The 20,783-nt window shown below is 44.8% G+C and overlaps 1 protein-coding gene across 1 annotated transcript in view; it reads left to right on the top strand.

Moving 5' to 3' along the window:
* Window positions 1–20,783, top strand: part of LOC146081224 (macrophage mannose receptor 1-like) — a 351,156-nt gene that overhangs the window by 289,846 nt on the left and 40,527 nt on the right. The window contains exon 24 of the mRNA XM_083189329.1: window positions 12,829–13,061. Within this exon, the coding sequence (XP_083045455.1) occupies window positions 12,829–13,061 (233 nt within the window). The remainder of the gene's footprint in view (window positions 1–12,828; window positions 13,062–20,783) is intronic.

Here is a 20,783-nt window from a genome sequence, read left to right as displayed (position 1 = left end):
GGTTCACAGCCCAAATTACGCCACTGTCTTGTGTGCCAAAAAACATTATTGGGACCACTTGGGCAGTCGCTGAATGCTTTCACACACAAAGGAAATCAGAGAGAGAGATCTCTTTTATTCACAAGTTAAACACATTTCCTGAAGACTTTTCTACTTGAATTTTAAAATCATATTTTGTATTTATTTACTTTGCAGTCTGATGATTGACACAGTTTAGTATACTGCTGTTCTGTGTATGATGGTGCGCCCCTCCCCCCAATCATCACCACCCCAAAACAATTTTCAAGTGTAAAATATTATTATTTTTGGCTGGTGCCAATAATAAAACTAATTATGGATCAGTAAGTAGAAAAGTAGGAGCAGCAACCCAGTACTAGTGCTGCATGTGCTGTGGTGACAAAAACAAACCTTTTCCAAGAGACCCACTGATGATGACAATGAGTATTCTCAATGTACAGTACCAGAGTGAAACAAATAATTATTATGACTGACCAAAGCTGACGGGGATCGACGGGAACCGGCGGCGAGGCAGCGGGGACCGTTGGGGAGCTCAGTAGGAATGGGGTGCGAGAGCGTCTCATGCCAACGTGCCCCTTTCCAACAGATGGTGGGGTCTGGTGGCTGGCGGCTGCTGGCAATTCTATCACCAGCCCCCGCAAGCATGAGGCCGGCTCCATCTGTATATCTACTTTTCCACAAGACCGCATAGTTTGGATGACTTGAATCCGCTAAGATACAGTTGGCTTTCCTTAACACTCTATTTTTGTACAAATTCTGGGTGCGTGGCAAAGACACCCCAATGATTGTACTAGCAGTTTTTACCACCCGATCCAAAGCAGCCTGTTCAGCCGCAGTATACACAAAGGTATACAAGTGAATATGCCCATGGACTGTACATATTCACACTATAATAACTGTACAATGGGGAAAACTAGCGCCGCGGCAGCGGTTGCAGCCGCAAAGCTAGAAAAGTATGCACATAATACACAGTCCTCTAGGTCTAATGCACAAAGTATCCCAAGCTCACCATCTCCACATGTTGAAATAGACAGCTCTATTAATGAACCAGCTCAATCTCCATTGCAAATATTACAAGCAATATCTGAATCTGAGCAAAGGGTCACAGAAAAAATCAGTAAACTACAGATAGATGTCTCTTTGCTTAGACAAGACCTACAGAAAATGCGTGAAAGAGTCTCCAATATGGAACATCGTATATCATAGTTGGAAGATGTAATTTCTCCTTTAAAAAAGAAAGTTGAAGACTTATCTATCCATATGGTATCCACTCAGTCTAAGCTCTCAGATATGGAAGGAAGACTGAGGAGGAATAACCCATGCATAGTAGGCCTCCCAGAACGTGCTGAAGGAGATTGACCTGCAATTTTTTTGTCCAACACCCTAGCATTTACCACCATATTTTCTTTTTACCTACAGTATTTGGTGACGCAGTTTAGCATTTGAGAAGCCCATAATGAACGCTGAGGCTGTTTAGTCTTAACGGGAAAGGGGTACCATATGCTATATATGATATGCATATGGGTAGTTTTGGGCTGCTTCCCTATTTACATTTTTTTTTATCTTTTTTTGTCTCTTCACCAGGTACTTAAACAAGTAAATACAGTAAAGGTTAATGGCGTAGTGTTTGCTGCTATTGATAGAGGTGGGAGAGTACTCCCTGAACCCTCTAGGGTTAGTTAGTGTGTATTAATGTAACATGTGAGGTAGGTATACCTTTTGCTTAGAGGTTTTACAGGGTAGGTTAGGGTGGGAGTTAGGGATATCCTATGGGATGTGTTTTTTGTCAATGTTTAAGGTCAAGGAAAATCTTTACACTTGGATGTATAGGAATATCATACTGCGTTGTGTAGAACAGCTATGCTCTGGTTTATTGTTGCTCCTCACTATGACAAGTTTTATACAATATTCCTAAACAACCAACAGGAGTAACCTTTATGAGCTGGAATGTTAGGGGCTTAAATAATACAGTTAAAAGATCACTGGTCATGTCCCAACTACGCACATACATTTGTATAGAGACAAGGTTAAGGCATTAAAAAAGCCCTGGATAGGATTCATGGGTACTTGTGTATTATCACGGCGCCCATCGCATCGCAGACCATAAGGCATGCGATGGTATGCAATGTTCCGCGATTTTCCGCGATGTCCCCCGATGTCATACAATGTTAAAATTGTATGGCATTGTATATGGCATACAATGCCATACAATGCGATGCGATTATAAATTGTATATGCACGCTAATGGGGGCTTACAATGTTAAATGGACCCCCACGCCACCCCCAGTATGAACGTGAACCCAAAGCACGGCGAGCGCAGCGAGCCCGCGAGGGTCGTCAGTACGCGTCCCCCGACCTTTTCATACCCCCACTATCCACGTCGGCGTGGAGTTGATTCTATATAGTGTGCCGAGCGCAGCGAGCTACTGAGCCCGAAGCGTGGCAAGCGGACGTGGAATACATGTAAAGTAATATGCGTCCCCTCGTATACCCATGGATAGTGGGGGTATGTACGACGTGGATAGTGGGGGTATGAAAAGGTCACCACGCCACCACGCTCGCCACGCTTCGAGTTCACGTTCATACTGGGGGTGGCGTGGGGGTGCATTTAACATTGTAAGCACCCATTAGGGTGCTTATGCAATTTAAAATCGTATAGGGGGCTTACATCGCATCGCTGTGCATCGGGTGTATGGCATGCGATGCGATGAAAATCGTGGACTGCGATGCGATGGGCGCCGTGATAATACACAAGTACCGATTCATGTTCCACTCAACATTCACTAAAAATGCCAGGGGGTATCAATACTGGTAAAAAAAAACCAGTGAATTTTCAAGTGGACAGGAGCTTGATTGAAGATACGTGTTTCTTAAAGCTATAGTGAACCAAAAACCTCTATATGTATTGGCAGTATACATTCCGCCACCATATAATAACAAGGTTTTTGGTGAACTAGTGAAATTTGTATCAGAGCACCCTGAAATTCCTGCAATATGCGTGGGAGCAATGTTCCCTCTAATTTTACGTAGGCTATGTTCTGCAAAAGATTTTGGCTTTGCAACTTTGGAAGGAAATTTTAATTTTTGTGCATTTGTGTTAACTTTACTTCAAAATGTTATTTAAACATTCAAAACACAGCACACAATCTAGTTAATGGGTGAAACACAGATTAATTGAATCCACAACTGCAAAAAGGGACCACTGCTGCTCTGTTGTAATGTGTGTGCGCACGTTCGTCGAGGTGTGTACGCGCGCACAGCTTAAAGGGAACACTGCGTGGGACATTTTAATAACGTTATGTGTAAAGCTTATGATAGATGGAAAGAGAATAGAGTGAGAATGACTGCAGGAGACAAAGTGCTCCCTACTGCATTCTCAAAACTGGTGGGAGAACTGGGTCTGATAGATATATGGCGGGTAAGGAATCAAGAGGTGCTACAATTATCATGCTACTCATCCACATATAACACTTTTTCCAGAATAGATCTTGCGCTGATATCCCCCATATCAGCCCCTGCAATTATTGATGTAAAATATTTACCTGTAGCACAGGGAATCTCAGACCACTCCCCCATTCTACTGAACATTGATTTAAATCTGGATCATGGAGAAGTAGCCTGGAAGCTAAATGCTTTCTGGCTGGAGCTGATGGGCACAGACAGGGGCCTGTTGGTTGAGTGGGAAGATTATTTCATGGATAATAGTCTATTCCAAAATATTAATATCCGACACAACGCTCTAAAATCAGTGATGCATGGGTCATATATTAAAAAGATAAAAGAGATAAAGAGAAAGGGCAAAAAGAGGAAAATAATCTGGAGAATAAATATCAGCAGCTCGAGTCCGAATATATTAACATCGGTACAGCTAGTGTAACAGAAGCAAAACAGGAATGGCTGGGTTATTTATATAGCAAGCCTAAGAGAAGGCTCCAGTTTTCCAAACATAGGGCCTTATTCTAGTTCACTCTTAGAGGCAAATTCCTTCTTAGCTGGACAAAACTATGTGCACTGCAGGTGGGGCAGATGTAACATGTGCAGAAAGAATTAGATTTGGGTGGGGTTTTTCTTCAAAGTGAGATCTATATTGCAGTGTAAAAATAAAGCGATCAGTGTTTTCCCTGCACAGAAAAAGCTAAATCTCTCTGCACATGTTACATCTACCCCCCACCCCCTGCAGTGCACATGGTTTTGTCCAGCTAAGAAGGAATTTGCCTCTAAGAGTTAACTAGAATAAGGCCCACATACACTATTATCAGACAGATATAGGGGGAAGTCAATTAGCAGGATGAAAATAGCAGAATGGTAAGGTATTAAATACTACTCCAAAGATAGGTGTGGATTTTGTGAAATACTTTAGTAAGATATATGTCACAAGATTGCAACATAACCTAAATAAAATTCAGCAATATATTAACAACATCGAGCTCCCATCTCTCTATAGTATGAGCATGGAAGCCCCTTTATGTATTGAGGACGTTATTTGGGCTATAAAAAAACTGCCAGTAGGGAAGGCACCAGGCCTTGATTGAATATCATCTGAAGTGTTTAAGAAATTTACCAAGGTCTTTGCCTCTACTCTTTTTGAAACCTTAGGGGCCTGTTTTGAGGAAAATACTATTCCAGGCTCCATGACAGAGGCTAAAATAATTGTTTTGTTAAAACAAGGGAAAGTTCATATGGAACTCGATTAATTTAGACCCATATGTCTGTTGTCGTCTGAGGCTAAAATACTGGCAGCTAGATTAAATAAGTATATTACAAAAATAATACATCCAGACCAGTCCGACTTCATGCCAGGGAAGTCTACTTCATCAAATTTATGAAAATTGTTCTGTCATTTCTAGATCCCTGTTGAAATAAATGCCAGCCCAGCAGTGGTATTACTCAACACGATCAAAGCGTTTGAAGCGGTCGAGTGGCCCTATTTATGGGTTGTATTGAAGGCTTTTGGTTTAGGAACCAAATATATAAATATGGGTGCAACTATTGTATACCAACCCCTCAGCTTGGGTGTCTATAAATAGTTGGACTTCACCGTTTTTTCGCTCACCAGGGGGATGAGACAGGGCTGTCCCCTTTCCCCCATCTTGTTCGCCCTGGCGATTGAACAACTGGCTTGCAATATAAGACAACATCCGTATGTTATGGTTTTCGCCTGGGCTCTGGGTGATACGACAGCTGGCAGGAGAGAAAAGGTCAGGCGTGAGCCCGCAGCTGGGACCGCTGTTTAGAACGGCCACAGCGAAACCTACACTGACTCTGTTGAGTCCTCCGGGCAGATGGAATACCCCTGCAAGTGCTAGGCTTCGCCTGTAGCCGCCGCGTTCGACAGAGCCAGTTAGGCCGGCTCTGACCCCGATGCAGCCAGGTGTTAGGTAATGACAAGGGGTGAGCAATCGCCAGGGGGTAGCTCAAAAGGATGATCTGGCTAAAGGACCTAGCTGGAAAAAGACCCCTGACTACCGGCACCAGGCCAAGGACGGGAGTTGCGACCCAGTCGCAGACACAAGAGATACAATAGGGAATCTCGGAACAGGGGCACACCAAGGCAAGTGATTCCCCAAAACCGGTTGCAGATGGAAAGGGAAACACCCCTGCCTGATGGAAGCTAGGGCGACAGACAATAACAAAACAGGAGGAACAGCTGGAAAAATGACACAAAGGAATAACGACGGACCCACAGCGGGGAACAGCCACGGCGGGCAAATGAATAATAAAAGATAGAACCACCGGGCTCCAAAGGAGCACTTACGTGACCCACAGGGAGAAGAGGGAAGTGGATCAGGCGCAGGCTCTGGCCCAGGACTGGATGACACACCAAACAGACTCGGAAGCAGGAAACCAGGAGAGCACTGGAATTTCCAAAGGAGAACAACAGGAACCAGAAAGCTCCGGGGTCCGGGTATACAGGCTGATGCTACAGTGAGCAATGAGCTGCAGAGGATAAATCCTGAGATCCAAACAGCAGACGGAACAGGGAACCAGGTAGCGAAGCTGAGAGCTGACAGAGAGTTCTCTCCACAGGAAGCAGGAACTAAACATAGGTTAACAGCAAGCTATCACTGGCAGAGTACTGCAGGTGAGCCTGCCCTATAAAGGGCTCAGGTGATTAATTACACCTGAAGATTCAGGGAGCTCCCAGGCTAGTGCTTGATTAGCTTAATTATCTCACAGCCTAGTGAATAAATTAAGCTCCCAGAACACAAAGCTGTAATGGCAACAGACCTGCCACTGGAGGCCACCAGTGAGTCAAAATGCCAAACAGAAACTGACAGAAAACAAAACAGACTGGTTCCTGACACCGTAAATTAGTGGGTTTAAAGTTTTTTAGTCAAACGAAATATAGTTTAGTTGTACGCTGACAACTTGCCAATATACCTATCTGACAATATAAAATCTATTCCCCTATGTAAAGCACTTCTGAGGGGAGGTCAAGGATCGTCCATTCGGGCATGTCTATAGTGTTGCCTTAATTATTATAACCATAACGGATGTAGCGGTATGCATTAATGACAAGTATCCATGGTCAGGTCACATGAAAGTTCAAAGTTCGATAGAACTTGGTACCCAATTCAACATAGGAACACATTAAGTGGATTGTGTTTATTGAGTCCATAAGGAGCCACCATGTTAAGGATGAATATCCTCAAGTTTCTTGAGCAGAAGTGCTCGGTCACGGGTGTGGTATAGGGTTCCGACAGTCGGGATCCCAACAGTCATTAGCCTGACACCGGGATCCTGACTGACTGGACTCAGACAGCATGGCGAGCGCAACAAAGCCCCTTGCGGGCTCGCTGCGCTTGACACACTGCAGGCATGGTGGCTCGCTACACTCGCCACCTATTCAAATCTCCCTCTATGGGGGTTGTGAACACTGCCAAAGGCTGTAGCAGCAACCCCCTGGCCGAAATTATTGGTCTACCAGGGGGCTTGATCAAGGTCTGGTGCGCTTTGGGCAGTGTATAAATGATAGGGCACAACTAGTCCAGCAGTGATCCACCCATTCTTTAGAGCTCTGGAAATCGCCAGATCAACTCTTCTCTTGATTCTGGGAATCGGGCTGGTTTTACAATGCTCATAGGTACTGTGGTCTGACAATTGTCTAATTATCTCATCATGATAATCGTTTAAGTTCTGTAAGACAATCCCTCCCCCTTTTTCCGCTGAATGAATTATTAAATTCTGATCAGCTCGGAGGGACGAGATCGCCTCGCTTTGACTCTGGGTGAGGTTGCTATAGTGTTTGCTGTTACCATGTGTCTCCACAGACATATCATTGGCAACCATTCTCTGAAATGTTGGTATACTTGCATTTGAGGATGGGGGATCAAATAGGCTTGGTGTCAGCGCAGGAGTATTTTGTGTTCCCGGCTGTGACCGTGGTGGACCAGTGGAGGGCGCTGGATAGTTAAACGCTGGAGGTCTGATGACGGACATAAACAGGGGGATCAGGGCACAGCAAACCAGAGTGTTGTCGGAGACCAGAAACAGGGGCGCGGAGTCTAACCTGCCAGCGGTATTCACCAGGGAGCCCCGCAAGGAGCTTTGGACTTAGCTGCGTCTGACAGGCAGGTCGCGGCCCCCTGCCCTGGTCCTCTGGATGCAGGCTGGGGTGATGACACTTGAACTTGGAGAGCTCAATGAGGGAAGTGCAATCTGGGAATTTGCTGGGGATGTCGACGTGAGATGTCGACCGTGGTGTCGACAGATGAGGGAAGGCCCCCGGGGTACTTGCTGGAAGTATAGGACAGATGATGTAGTCACTATGAGAGCAGCAGGGAGTAGTCAACCCCGGAGTCGACAGAGTCTGTCGGCAGTTTTCAGGACTAGATGGAAAAGTCACTGATGGGCTGAAAAGCCAAATATGTTTGCACCGGCTACTCTACTGCAGGGATGGAATCGCAGGAGTCTTCTGGAGGTGGTAAGAACCAGGTAGGTATCGCAGGTGCAGGTGAATGCTGGAGTTTGAGACACAGGGAAGCCTGGAGATCTCGGAGTCTTGGGAACCTCTCTGACACAGGAAACACTGAGAACAGATTAGCAATTGTTCAAGACAAGGAGGACTCTGGGAAGCTGGCTTATATTCCTCCAGGTGATTGCTGATTGTCTGCAGCTTGCAGCAGCAGACAGAACCAGGAAGTATGCCTTGAGTTACCTGGAATCATGTGACTGGTGCTGAACTCAGGGAGCTTCACTGGTGTTTTAATCACTGAAAATGCAGAGCAGCTGCAGCAGCTAGGAAACAAACAGGCATGGAAACCTCAGGAAATACCTGTGAACCAAGTCAGGTTCATGACAGTACCCCCCCCCCCTTTTAGGGGTGGACTCCGAACATTCCAATGAATTTGGTAGGAGAGCTAAGAACTCCCAAGTGAGTTTTTCACAGACCTTCTCAGTCTCCATCTTCGGAACAGGTGGACCATCCATCAATGCTGGAAACTGAATGTATTGGGGCATCTTCCTGGAGAAAAACATGGTCGTGGAGAATAGGACCTCCCTGGAAAGGAATTTTATGCTGTATACACTCTGGACAGAATGTCACACATTCTTTGATATCTTCTCTGATCTGTGGCCATCCATCGGAGCGTTGCAGAGTTTCGAGGGTGTTTTGGGCACCGGGACGCCCGGGGAACAAAGATTTATGAACCCCTGACAACTGTCTTGGGCGGAGCTCAGGGGGCACAAATGTCTTACCAGAAGGAGATGTAGGAGATACTTGCGTAGGAGCAAATGCGATGGAATCAGGAATGGGGTAGTCTTCCTTCATGGAGCAAGATAGGACATCAGTTTTTACACTCAGAGTACCAGAACGGCACATAATACTATCATAGGGCTTTTTTTGTCTGAGCTGACGTGGAACCTCTTTTACTGGAGAGCGATGGGATTCTACGTCTCTGGAATCAATACAAGATCGGAGACCACCTTTTTTCTTTGCAGGGCAAACACCTATACCAGCAGGAGGATAAGAAGGTCGGACGAATCTCTTTTGAAGATTCTTTCTATTACCAGATGGCATGGCCTGATTCTTAGGGACTGATACCGGGTAGGTACGGCCTTTAGGAGGAATTTTCCCTGGGCGCAAATTGATGGAGCAATCCCACTCCTGAGGTGGTGGCAGGGTATCGGCAGCATGCTTATCCATAAGGTCCCTGTAGGTGTCAGGCCGACCCGGAAATGGTGCGACATTCGTGGAACCGGTTGGCAGCGCCAGAACAGTACAATGCTGATGACAATATGGACTCCAATGTTCCAACTGTAAAGTGGACCAGTTGATACTGGGGTTATGGAGTCGGAGCCATGGAAGCCCCAGCACAATGTCATAGGATGCTTTGGGAATCACAAAGAATTTTATTAACTCTTGATGCAAAGTACCAACTTTTAAAAGGACAGGTTCAGTACGGAAATGAACCTCACTGCCAGGAATCTTGCTGCCATCCATCGCGGTAACAGAGATAGGCGGAGATATGGGTACCAGAGGAATTTTCAATTTGGAGACAAGGTCATAAGAGATGAAGTTTCCAGCTGACCCGGAATCTGCTAGGGCAGAACTGGGTATGGGTCCGGCTGGAGTCTCGAGGGACACTGAAAGGACAAAGTCATTATCGTGAGGAGATTTCACCAGTTGACCTAACCTAACTTCTCCATTGTAGGTCAGGCCTTGGTGTTTTCTCGAACGCTCAGGACAGGCATCAATGAAATGATTGGAAGCAGCACAGTATATACACAATCTATTGCGCTGCCTGCGGGTACGTTCATCAGGAGTCAGGCGTGATCTACCAATTTGCATGGGTTCTTCACGGTCAGGAGACACAGAACGTGATTCAGGAATATCTCTGGGAATTAACTTCTTTTGTTTCTCTAGACCCCTCTCACGGAGGCGTAAATCAATCTTGACACATTGGGAGATAAGGTCTTCCAACCGATCTGGAAGATCCCGGGTTGCCAGCTCATCCTTGATGCGATCTGATACTCCTAACCAGAACGCAGCTGTCAAGGCTTCATTGTTCCACAGTAACTCGGATGCCAAAGTCTGAAAGTGGACCACATATTGCCCCATGGGCCGAGATCCCTGTTTGACCCGAAGGATATCTGTGGAAGCAGAGGCTGGGCGACCTGGTCTATCAAATATATGGCGAAAAGTCTGGATAAACTTGTCATAGTCTGCAAGGAGAGGATCAGACTTCTCCCACAGCGGTGATACCCACTCGAGGGCAGATCCGGAAAGCAATGAGACAATATATGCAATCTTGATTCTAGCTGTGGGGAAGTTGTGGGGTAACAGTTCGAATTGAATTTGACACTGATTAATGAATCCCCTGCAGGTCTTGGAATCACCGTCGTACTTGCTTGGTACCGGCAATTGCAGACTGGAATGAGCAGCGGGTGGTAAAAAATTTTGGACAGTCGACACATGAGTTGACAATGACTGCTGCATTGTATCCAATCGACTGGACACCTCTTGAAGATATTTTATCACCTGTTGTTGAATGGTTTCTTGGGTCTCAATTCGGGCGGTAACATTTTGGAGAACCGCTGGTCCCACGCTTGGGTCTTGAGCCGAGTCCATCGGTCTTGAACAAACTGTCAGCGCAGGAGTATTTTGTGTTCCCGGCTGTGCTCAATGAGGGAAGGGCAATCTGGGAATTTGCTGGGGATGTCGACGTGAGATGTCGACCGTGGTGTCGACAGATGAGGGAAGGCCCCCGGGGTACTTGCTGGAAGTATACGACAGATGATGTAGTCACTATGAGAGCAGCAGGGAGTAGTCAACCCCGGAGTCGACAGAGTCTGTCGGCAGTTTTCAGGACTAGATGGAAAAGTCACTGATGGGCTGAAAAGCCAAATGATGTTTGCACCGGCTACTCTACTGCAGGGATGGAATCGCAGGAGTCTTCTGGAGGTGGTAAGAACCAGGTAGGTATCGCAGGTGCAGGTGAATGCTGGAGTTTGAGACACAGGGAAGCCTGGAGATCTCGGAGTCTTGGGAACCTCTCTGACACAGGAAACACTGGGAACAGATTAGCAATTGTTCAAGACAAGGAGGACTCTGGGAAGCTGGCTTATATTCCTCCAGGTGATTGCTGATTGTCTGCAGCTTGCAGCAGCAGACAGAACCAGGAAGTATGCCTTGAGTTACCTGGAATCATGTGACTGTTGCTGAACTCAGGGAGCTTCACTGGTGTTTTAATCACTGAAAATGCAGAGCAGCTGCAACAGCAGCAGCTAGGAAACAAACAGGCATGGAAACCTCAGGAAATACCTGTGAACCAAGTCAGGTTCATGACACTTGGTAAGCATGTTAAAACCACTACTGCCCTCATCAGTCATGGTTTTGTTCAAAAAGAACTCTCTTAAACGCATCTTCCGACCAAACTTAATGATCGATGGCGAAGTTGAAGTCGTTGTGTTGGGCAGATGGTACAAATGTAAGGCCAAAAGATAACAATGACCTTTCTCCTTCGGTCAGTTGATGATCAGAGAGATTAAATATTAATTGGGTCACCTCCTTCCTTTGTATTTTGTGGCCGCCTCTCCACAGTGGCGGTCTATATTCCCGCCCCTTCCGCAGCCACCCCCTCTCTGGCCTAAAAAATACAATAGGGGGAAGTGGAGCACTGTCTGTATCAGACGCTGACTGTGAGGACCTAGAGTCCAGATGATATCTTGGTCTTGGCCTGGTCTACTGATAGTCTTGATGTTTGTAATGATGTTTTCATTTTTTTTCTTTTAAATGAAATCAAGTTTTCTTTTTAAAGAATCTAGTTGTGTCTGGAGTTTATCAATACAGTTTTCATCAGTCTCTTTCTTAAGGGTGTCAATACTAATTGATTCAAAGACCTTAATTTCCTCACAAATTTTGGCTAGCTCTAGACCCACCTACTCAATGGCAAGGAGGATAAGGTCGAGTGAGCATTTCTTTAACACCCCAAACCATTTACTGCAGAACACTGCATAAGTTCTCCCAATGGTGGGGATGTTTGTCACGCGGAACCTGAAAGGAATTTTTTTAGACCTGTGATATTAGAACAAAAATTGTCCATGTTCAGTTAATTCTATCTGTCTTCTACGCAATCTCAAGATATTATGGTATAAGTCTACTGGCTTCTCTGAGGGTAATTTGTGAAATTCAATATGATCAAAATTATTTTTTTTCAGCATCATCATCTGTTAATGAAATAAACTGATTTTCAGCTGCATGCAACAGGTTGTCATCAAAGCACACAGGAGTTGTTTGTGACATAGTAGATACACAATATTGAATAATGGGTGGTAACACACAATAGCTATGAAGACACAAATTATACCAAAAACAGACAAAAAACAAGAAAGTTCCCTTTCCCATACCTTGATACCTTATGCACCCTGTTGCTGCCTTGAGGGACTGAAACATCGGCAGGCCTTACTGTGCACCATTAAACTTGGACATTTACCTTGATGACATCATTTAACACAAGTCTGGTGAGTGCTGTTTTCCCCCAGGGGAGATATATATATATATATATATATATATATATATATATATATATATATATATATATATATATATATATATATATATATGCTTTTGTGTGTGGCGTAAATCATTCCACTACCTGATAAGCCAGAAATTCATGCATGATGATAACAGCAATTCATTTTCTGATTAGTGTGGAAACGGTTGTAAAGTGTGAGTCCTGAATACGATCGCATTTCTCATGTTTGAAATAGGAAAACAATATAACCAACATAATATTATTCTTCAGACAAGTTTTATTTGGTTGCTGCTGTTTCTTGAACTCATTTGCTTGTTTCCTTTTACTGTTTTAGATCCCACACTACCCCATGTCCCTACTACTGTTTCCCCATCAAACATTTATCAGTATGGTGACTCCAACTATACCATTGTTCTAACCAAGATGAAGTGGGATGAAGCACGGTGGAGGTGCAAGGCCTCAGGTGCTGAGCTGGTCAGCGTCTTAGATGAGTACACTGCAGCTTTTCTCATGGTCCATTTAAATAAATATAAGGAACCTTTTTGGATCGGCCTCAACAGTAACATGGTTTGTACAGTATATAGATTTTTTTTTTGTGCAGAGAATAATAGCAATAATATTGAGACATAAGTGTACATACATGGTACAATTATTGTATACAATATTGTATACAATATGGCATCTCATCAAATTGCATCGGTCTTGCAATGAGATGAGATGAGATCTAGTACAGAAAGTATTTGCAGCACATACTTTTTGAGCTGTGCGATGAAAAATTGTACCGTGCATGGGCACCAATAGAAATTAATGTTTATTTTTACCAAAGAGACAGAGCGAGTGAGAAACAGTGTGCGTGTGTGAGTGTGTAATAAACAAAATAAACAAAATATCAACCTATCATCCGGATCCCATATATATTATGGGTGAGATTTAATAGGATGAGAGATTCAGAAAGTGAGAGATTTGGTAAGAAATCTCCAGTTTTTTTAAAGCGGCAATCATTTACACTGCTAAACCAGTTTGATTTTGAAGTGTAAATGATTGCCGCTTTAAAAAAACTGGAGATTTCTCACCAAATCTCTCACTTTCTGAAAATCTCATCCTATTAAATCTCACCCGTTATTTCTAATGTTTCCTGTAGCTCATTTAAGTAAGAAAACTGAGTGACTTGTTATATATTGAAGATATGTTTTATTATTCAACTATTTTGATGAACATGATCAATCAGCATGTATTGTAGACTTGCAATACTGTGACCATTAAACTGTGTGTCGTCATCCCCGTGTAATATAAACTGCAGGGTCCCAGCAGAGAGTAAATCACGTGGTCCATAGTGCAATGTAGATGTGTCTTGTATAGATTTTTCTTGCCACTTTGTGGATGAGCAGAAGTTGGACCAATTAGTAATGATCTACACATGGTGCAGTCTGCATCTGTAGCATCCATTTCTGAGCAAAGGCATCTACGTCCCAAAGGGTTTGAAGCACAGGACGTATCAGGAGATCCTAAAGATTCTGACCACATCTGTAGGCATATGGTGGTGGTTTCATACTGATATCCGCTAGAGCGGGATCCATGGAAATGGTTAAAGAGTTCTTTCTGGTGTGAGCCAGAGTATCAAAAGTGCTTGTGTAAACCATTCTGCCTGCTGCAACAGGATCAACCTGTGAATATCTTTGTTTTGCTTTGGTGAGGCACATATTGAGCACTGCTCTAGAATAACCACGTTGAAGAGTGCAAACACTCCAGATTTTAGAAAGAGAGAGAATAATATGATTAACGGGTATTCGCCAAATCATAAAGTTGCATATGAACATGGGTTTATTCACAGGTGACTGCAAGCAAATAAATGGCAGATAGTACCACAATAAATATATGTCGATGGTGTTTTAATCCAAACAGGATTGTCATCAGGACATTGCAGCTTAAAGACCATCCATGCAGTAGTCAACCCAGAAGCTGGACTACTGGATGGATGGTCTAGGTCAGTGGTTCCCAACCCTGGTCCTCAAGTACCCCCAACAGTGCACGGTTTCCAGGTCACCCAGCAGGTGCACTCATTATTCAGGCACATTTTAAAAGATCCACAGGTGGAGCTAATTATTTCACTGATTCTGTGAGACCTGGAAAACGTGCACTGTTGGGGGTACTTGAGGACCAGGGTTGGGAACCACTGGTCTAGGTCAAGCATTAGGTCGACACCCTAGGTCAACATGACTGAAGGTAAACATGCAGGGAGGTCGACATGGGGAAGGTCGACAGTCACAAGGTCGACATGGGGTTTTTCACTTTTTTTTGTCCCAAATTCCGACACTGAAACGTGTGCTCGCCATGCTTCAGGCACGGTGCTTCGCTAAAGTCGGCACACTATATTTGCCGAAGGCTTCATAGGGAAGGGGCGTGGCCACATAATAGTACTCCACACAGTAGTGTCCGTTATTCATATTAAACCACACAGTCAAGCCACTTTTACATACTGTGCCATCTAGAGCTCCTTATGCACACTGGCCCAAGATTGCGCACATCTTAATGCGCATTGCGCATTATGCCGTACACCAAAGTGGCCAATACGCATTTTGCTACACACTGCAATGCCAATTACACATTATGGGCCTTATTCTAGTTCACTCTTTCTGACAAATTCCTTCTTATATGGACAATACTATGTGCACTGCAGGGGAGCAGATGTAAAATGTGCAGAGAGAATTAGATTTGGGTGAGTTATTTTGTTTCTGTGCAGGGTAAATACTGACGGCTTTATTTTTACACTGCAATATAGATCTCACTTTGAATTAAAACCCCACCAAATCGAATTCTCTCTGCACAAGTAACATCTGCCCCCCTGCAGTGCACATGGTTCTGTCCATCTAAGAAGGATTTTGACAGAAAGAGTGAACTAGAATAAGACACAATGTCACACAACTTAATGTCCATTACACAATAAACTACACCCCATAATTCCCATTACACATTATGACACACACCATAATGCCAATCACTTATTATGCCACATAATTGCAGCGTACCTAAAGTATATGTTGTTGCCAGGAGTTACATGCTCGTTGCCAGGAGGTTGCTTGCTTGATTCCATGGCTTTCATGCTCCTTACCACAGGGGGTTTCTTGCTACTTGCCACATAAGGGTTACTGTACATGCTGATTGCCACAGGGGGTTATATGCTTGTTGTCATGGGGGATTACATGTTCGTTGCCAGGGAGTTACATGCTTGTGGCCCAGGGGGATTACATGTTCATGGCCCTGTGCTGCGCTCGCCACGCTTCGGGTTGGCGTTGATAGTTGGAGTGGCGTGGGGGTGCATTTAACATTGTAAGCACCCATTAGGATTAAGGAGTCCACACTTTGTTCACCTGTTCTCTAAAAGGATTCAGTATTAAATCCCGGCGGTCGGGATCCCGGCGTTCAGAATCCCAACGCTGGAATCCCGACCGCCGAAATCCCGACAAGGGGGGGACGTGGATCGCCCCCCCCCCCCTTGCGGGCTCGCTGCGCTCACCACGCAGCAGGCCCGGTGCCTCGCTACGCTCGGCACACTAATTTATTCTCCCTCCGGGGGTGTCGTGGACACCCACGGAGGGAGAAAGTGTCGGGATTTCAGCGGTCGGGATTTCAGCGGTCGGGATTCCAGCGTCGGGATTCCAGCGTCGGGATTCCAGCGTCGGGATTCCAGCGTCGGGATCCCGACCGCCGGGATTTACACTGCATCCCCTCTAAAAGGTGCCCACACACTAGAAAGGTCTTGAGATGTGAGCATAATTAGCAGCGGCGGCTCCTGCCTTTAGACTTAAGGGGGCTGCAATTTTCTGGGTACTGCTCATTGCAAATGGTCATTATATATTAGAAGGTTATTAGTTTGATTTGCTCTGTACTAGTGTTTGTGTGCATTTACTAGAAATATATGATGTACTCATATGCCTGTACAGAGCAAAATACACATTTTAATAACTTTAATGTACATCACGTACTGGCAGCCCAAGAAGGGGAGGGGTTTTCAGTCCTGTGTATGATGAGCAGTAGCAGCTTCCTATAGGAAGCTACTACATGCTAAACTCTTCACCACAGGAGAGAAGGTTAGAAATGGAGCCTGGTGAGAGAAGAGACACAGACAGCCAGCACCAAAGCTGCGGAAGTAGCGCCTGTGAGTGAGTGAATGCTACCTCCGGAGCTCTGGTGCTGGATGTCTGTGTCTCTACAGGGGGGAAGCAGGTAAGCTTTACACAGTCTGTTGACTGTGTAAATTTGTTGACCCAAGGGATACGGGTCTGTTCTTTTGGCAGTGCTAAAGAGACCGCTGTATGTCCCTTTAAAAGCTCCTGCTATCAAGTTGAAGTACCACCATATTATCCAGTTGAGTCAGACAGGTGACTGGATCACTATTGATGCGGAAAACCCGCAACATTTGTGAATATGGTAGCCCGTTAATAAGGCTATTGGGGTGACAGATCTGAGGTTGTAAGAATGTATTGCGATCTGTACTTTTTGTATATACTGAAGTAACAAAACTCTGGTCAATAATTTGGATATCCACATCCAAAAAGTGAACTCTACTATTACTCAATTCAAAAGTGAATTTGATCGGACAGACACTATCGTTAGACAATGAGATGGCATCAGTTAGGGTTTTGGTATCACCAACCCAGAAGAGCAAGAGGTCATCAATATAACGCTTAAAGAAAAAAATATTGTTAGAGAACTCAGTTTAGAAAAAAAAAATCAAATTCGATAGTAAACATCACAATATTGGCGTAGGCTGGTGCGGCCGATGATCCCATCGCACAGCCTTTTACCTGCAAAAAAAATTGATTATTATACACAAAGAAATTATTACAAAGAATAAGTTCCAGAAGTGCCAAAATAAATTCAATTTTAAGGGAATCGAAATCACTCTTGCTCTCAAGGAAGGTGCGTACTGATGATAAACCTAATTCATTAGGTATAGTGGTATACAAATTAACCACATCGATTGTTGCCATACTACAATTAAGAGGAAGTTTCGTAAAGTTTACCATGTCTTTAAGGAGTGTCGACGTGTCCAATAGAAATGTAGGTTCTTTTTGTATTAGGGGTTGAAACAGCGAATCCAAGAATGTAGCTGATGGTTGAAAGAGTGATCCATTTGCCGACACAATGGGTCGTCCCGGAGGTGATTCCAAACATTTATGAATTTTTGGAATAGTGTATAACGCTGGGACCAGCTATTTTTTGAGAAATTATTTTATTTTCAACACCCATTGTAAGAACTTTCTGGAGTTTATCCAAACATTCAGCAGATGGATTGTATGTCAATTTTTATACGTTGTGGTGTCAGTCAATTGGCGCATCACTTCAGTATGGTAATCTGTAAGGTCTTGCAACACAATTGCGCCGCCTTTGTCGGCCGGACGGATTATAAGATTTTTATTCTGTGCCAGGGTTCTTATTGCCTGGCGTTTCTGTGTCGACAAATTTGGGTGCTGTGGCTTTAAATTTTTCACGGCCAAAGTAACATCCTGGTCCACCAGACGAGAGTATGTTTTAATACTTGCATTGTGCGTCTGGGGATCAAATGAAGATGGAGCACAGAATTTCTTGAGGGCTGTAGGTATTTCATCAACAGTTGGAGGATTAATAGAAGGTGGGTTAGAGTGGAAGAATTCTTTAATCTTTAATTTTCGAATAAGTTCAGATTTTAGGCACAAAAGAGAGTCCATGACTGAGGAGCTTCATTTTGCTGCTGGACAAATCATACGATGACAGATTGAAGATTAGGTTGTCCTCATTGTCGGTGGTCTGCCCCTCTTGCTTGTGGTTTTTGCGTTGACATTGACCTCATCTGGTAGGGTATCGCCGGCGGCTATTCTTGCACGTCGGGTACGGACCCCTAAAGGGCCTCTATTAGATGGATTCCTATCTGCATCACTGTTTGAACTGGCCTGATCCTGTGAAGAATCCGTGTCGAAACGATTTTTGTTGCGGCCATTATTTTTATTTCTCCTAAAGAACGGGACACGTTTACCACGTTCATTGGAGTTGCCAGAGAGCCATCTATAAACGTTATGCCGCTCATAGTCGCCTTCCACTTTCGCCAGCTTTTCCTTTTTGAAGGCAAGTAGTTCTTTTTTATAGGTCGCAACCTGATGATGTTTGTCCTTACACCAAGAATTCGTTTTGAGTGAGTTCTCTCGTGACCGAGAAAATATGTCAAGGAGATGAAAAAAGTACAATGTCTAGTGGTTCTAGATCAAAAAATACAAAATAAAGGATAAAAGTAGAGGGCCCCAAAATGCGTACCCTCACTCACATAGAGAAAGATAGGAACAATTTTACCATCTTCACTATACGCTTTATCCTTCAACGGTACTAACAGGACAATTTACCTATTTGTATACCATGAACACAATAATAGAGATGGTATCGGTACCCTAGTATTGTCCTGAAACTGAGTCTAGAGCTCAGCCTGTGCACAGGCAGGAATGTACATTTTCCCGGGGGGAAAAGGGTTCCTAATGGAAGAACCTGGCCTTCCTACGTATCAATAGCCTGGGTTCTGTTTAGAGCAGGCCTTCCTACAGATCAATAGCCTGAGTTCCGCTTAGATCAGGCCTTCCTACGGATCACTAGCCTGGATGAGTTCCCTATTCTTCCTTTAGGGCAAGGGGCCATTGATAATGGGGCGGCTGTGCCGGATCCCTGAAAGGGTTACGTATTTTTAGCAAAAGGCAAACCATCCCTTTGTTTGGCCACAAGATGGCACTGTTTCCTCTGGCATGGAGCCAGCAGCATGGCCTCACAGATAAGTTTAGTAACTTCCACGTGGGTGTAAGTGAGGTGAGTAACTTTGCCACCCTCGATGGGAAGGTCACAGGACTCCTTGAGGGTGCCAATCCCTATTACTAGTTGACTGTCCCTTGTGCCCAGTGGCACAGGATGCTCCACTCCTGCGGTGGGGAAATGTGGGTGTCTGGTCCCCTAGTAAGGAGACTGGGACTGGTGGGAGGTCAGGGGAAGCTCCCAGTGCCGCATAGGAGGTGACTGGTGGGGTAAATGCCTGTCTCTGATAGTGGGGACAGGGGTTTCTGCCTGGGGTAGTGGGCAGTGGGGGTGTCTGCTGGGCTGCAGTGGTGGACAGTAGGGGTACCTGCTTGGCTGCATCACGTCGCAGGCTCCTGCCCGTCCCAACACTGATGCCTGGGTCTCCGGTCTATTGCCACAACAGCTCCGTCCTGTTCTGACTCTTCTCTGTGGGGGTCCTGTACACTCCGCTTCTCTCCGTCCTGTGTCCCTGTCCTGCGCTTCTTCCGCCGGGGCTCTGTGTTGGCGCGCCGGTGGACACGTCACGCTGCACCCGCTGTACTCTGATGTCGGGGCTGGCTGGTCTCTCTTCCTCCTCAGTGGGCTCTCTCCCCTGCCGGTGATATCTCCCCACTGCATGCTCGGCGCAACCACACGCCTCCCTCCATCCACTTCCCGGCTCTCTCTTCCCCTGCACGGCATGCTACCCCTCCTCCTCCTTCTCATGTGCTCGCCTGTCACCTCTCACCTCTCTCCTCCAGCCTCTCTGCATCAGCCTTGCTAGAGGGATTAACCTCCTCTCCACTGGGGGGTTAACCCTTGCTGCTGGTTCCCTTAGTGGGACCCGCTGCGGGGTGCCATATATATATATATATATATATATATATATATATATATATATATAAATTATAAGTAAGGAGGAATATCAATACTTAATAAACAACAATCTGGTTATACCGGTCTTTTACTTCCTCCCAAAGATCCACAAGCGGTTAGAGAATCCCCCTGGGAGACCGATCGTCTTCCTGAAAAAGTACATACCAGATCTAAAATCATACATTAAGGATACCACAGCTATTTTACAGATACTAGAAGGAATTACCTGGAAAGAGGGCTTCCTATGGGCTACTGTTGACGTACAGTCACTGTATACGTCCATCGCTCATGACAAAGGCATAGAGTCATGTAGAGAATTTTTGGACAAGGACCAGAGCCTTGAGACCACCCATAAAGAATTTGTATGTACCCTTATGAAATTTATTTTGAGTCATAATTCTTTTAAATTCCTAGAGCTGTTCTACCTACAGATCTGTGGAACAGCCATGCGGACGGTGTTTGCCCCGAGCTTTGCGAATCTGCATATGGGAAGCTGGGAGGAGAAGAACATATATCAGAACAACCGTTTCTTAAATAGGATAGCACTCTATAAAAGGTACATAGACCATATATTAATCATATGGGATGGCACAAAAGAAGATGTTGCGATTTTCATGACTAGCC

The sequence above is a fragment of the Crinia signifera genome, chromosome 5, assembly GCF_055691185.1.
Source record: "Crinia signifera chromosome 5, ASM5569118v1, whole genome shotgun sequence".
NCBI classification, from domain to species: Eukaryota; Metazoa; Chordata; class Amphibia; order Anura; family Myobatrachidae; genus Crinia; species Crinia signifera.
The sequence above is the reverse complement of the archived record's forward strand: the minus strand, read 5'-3'. Positions and strand labels throughout refer to the sequence as shown.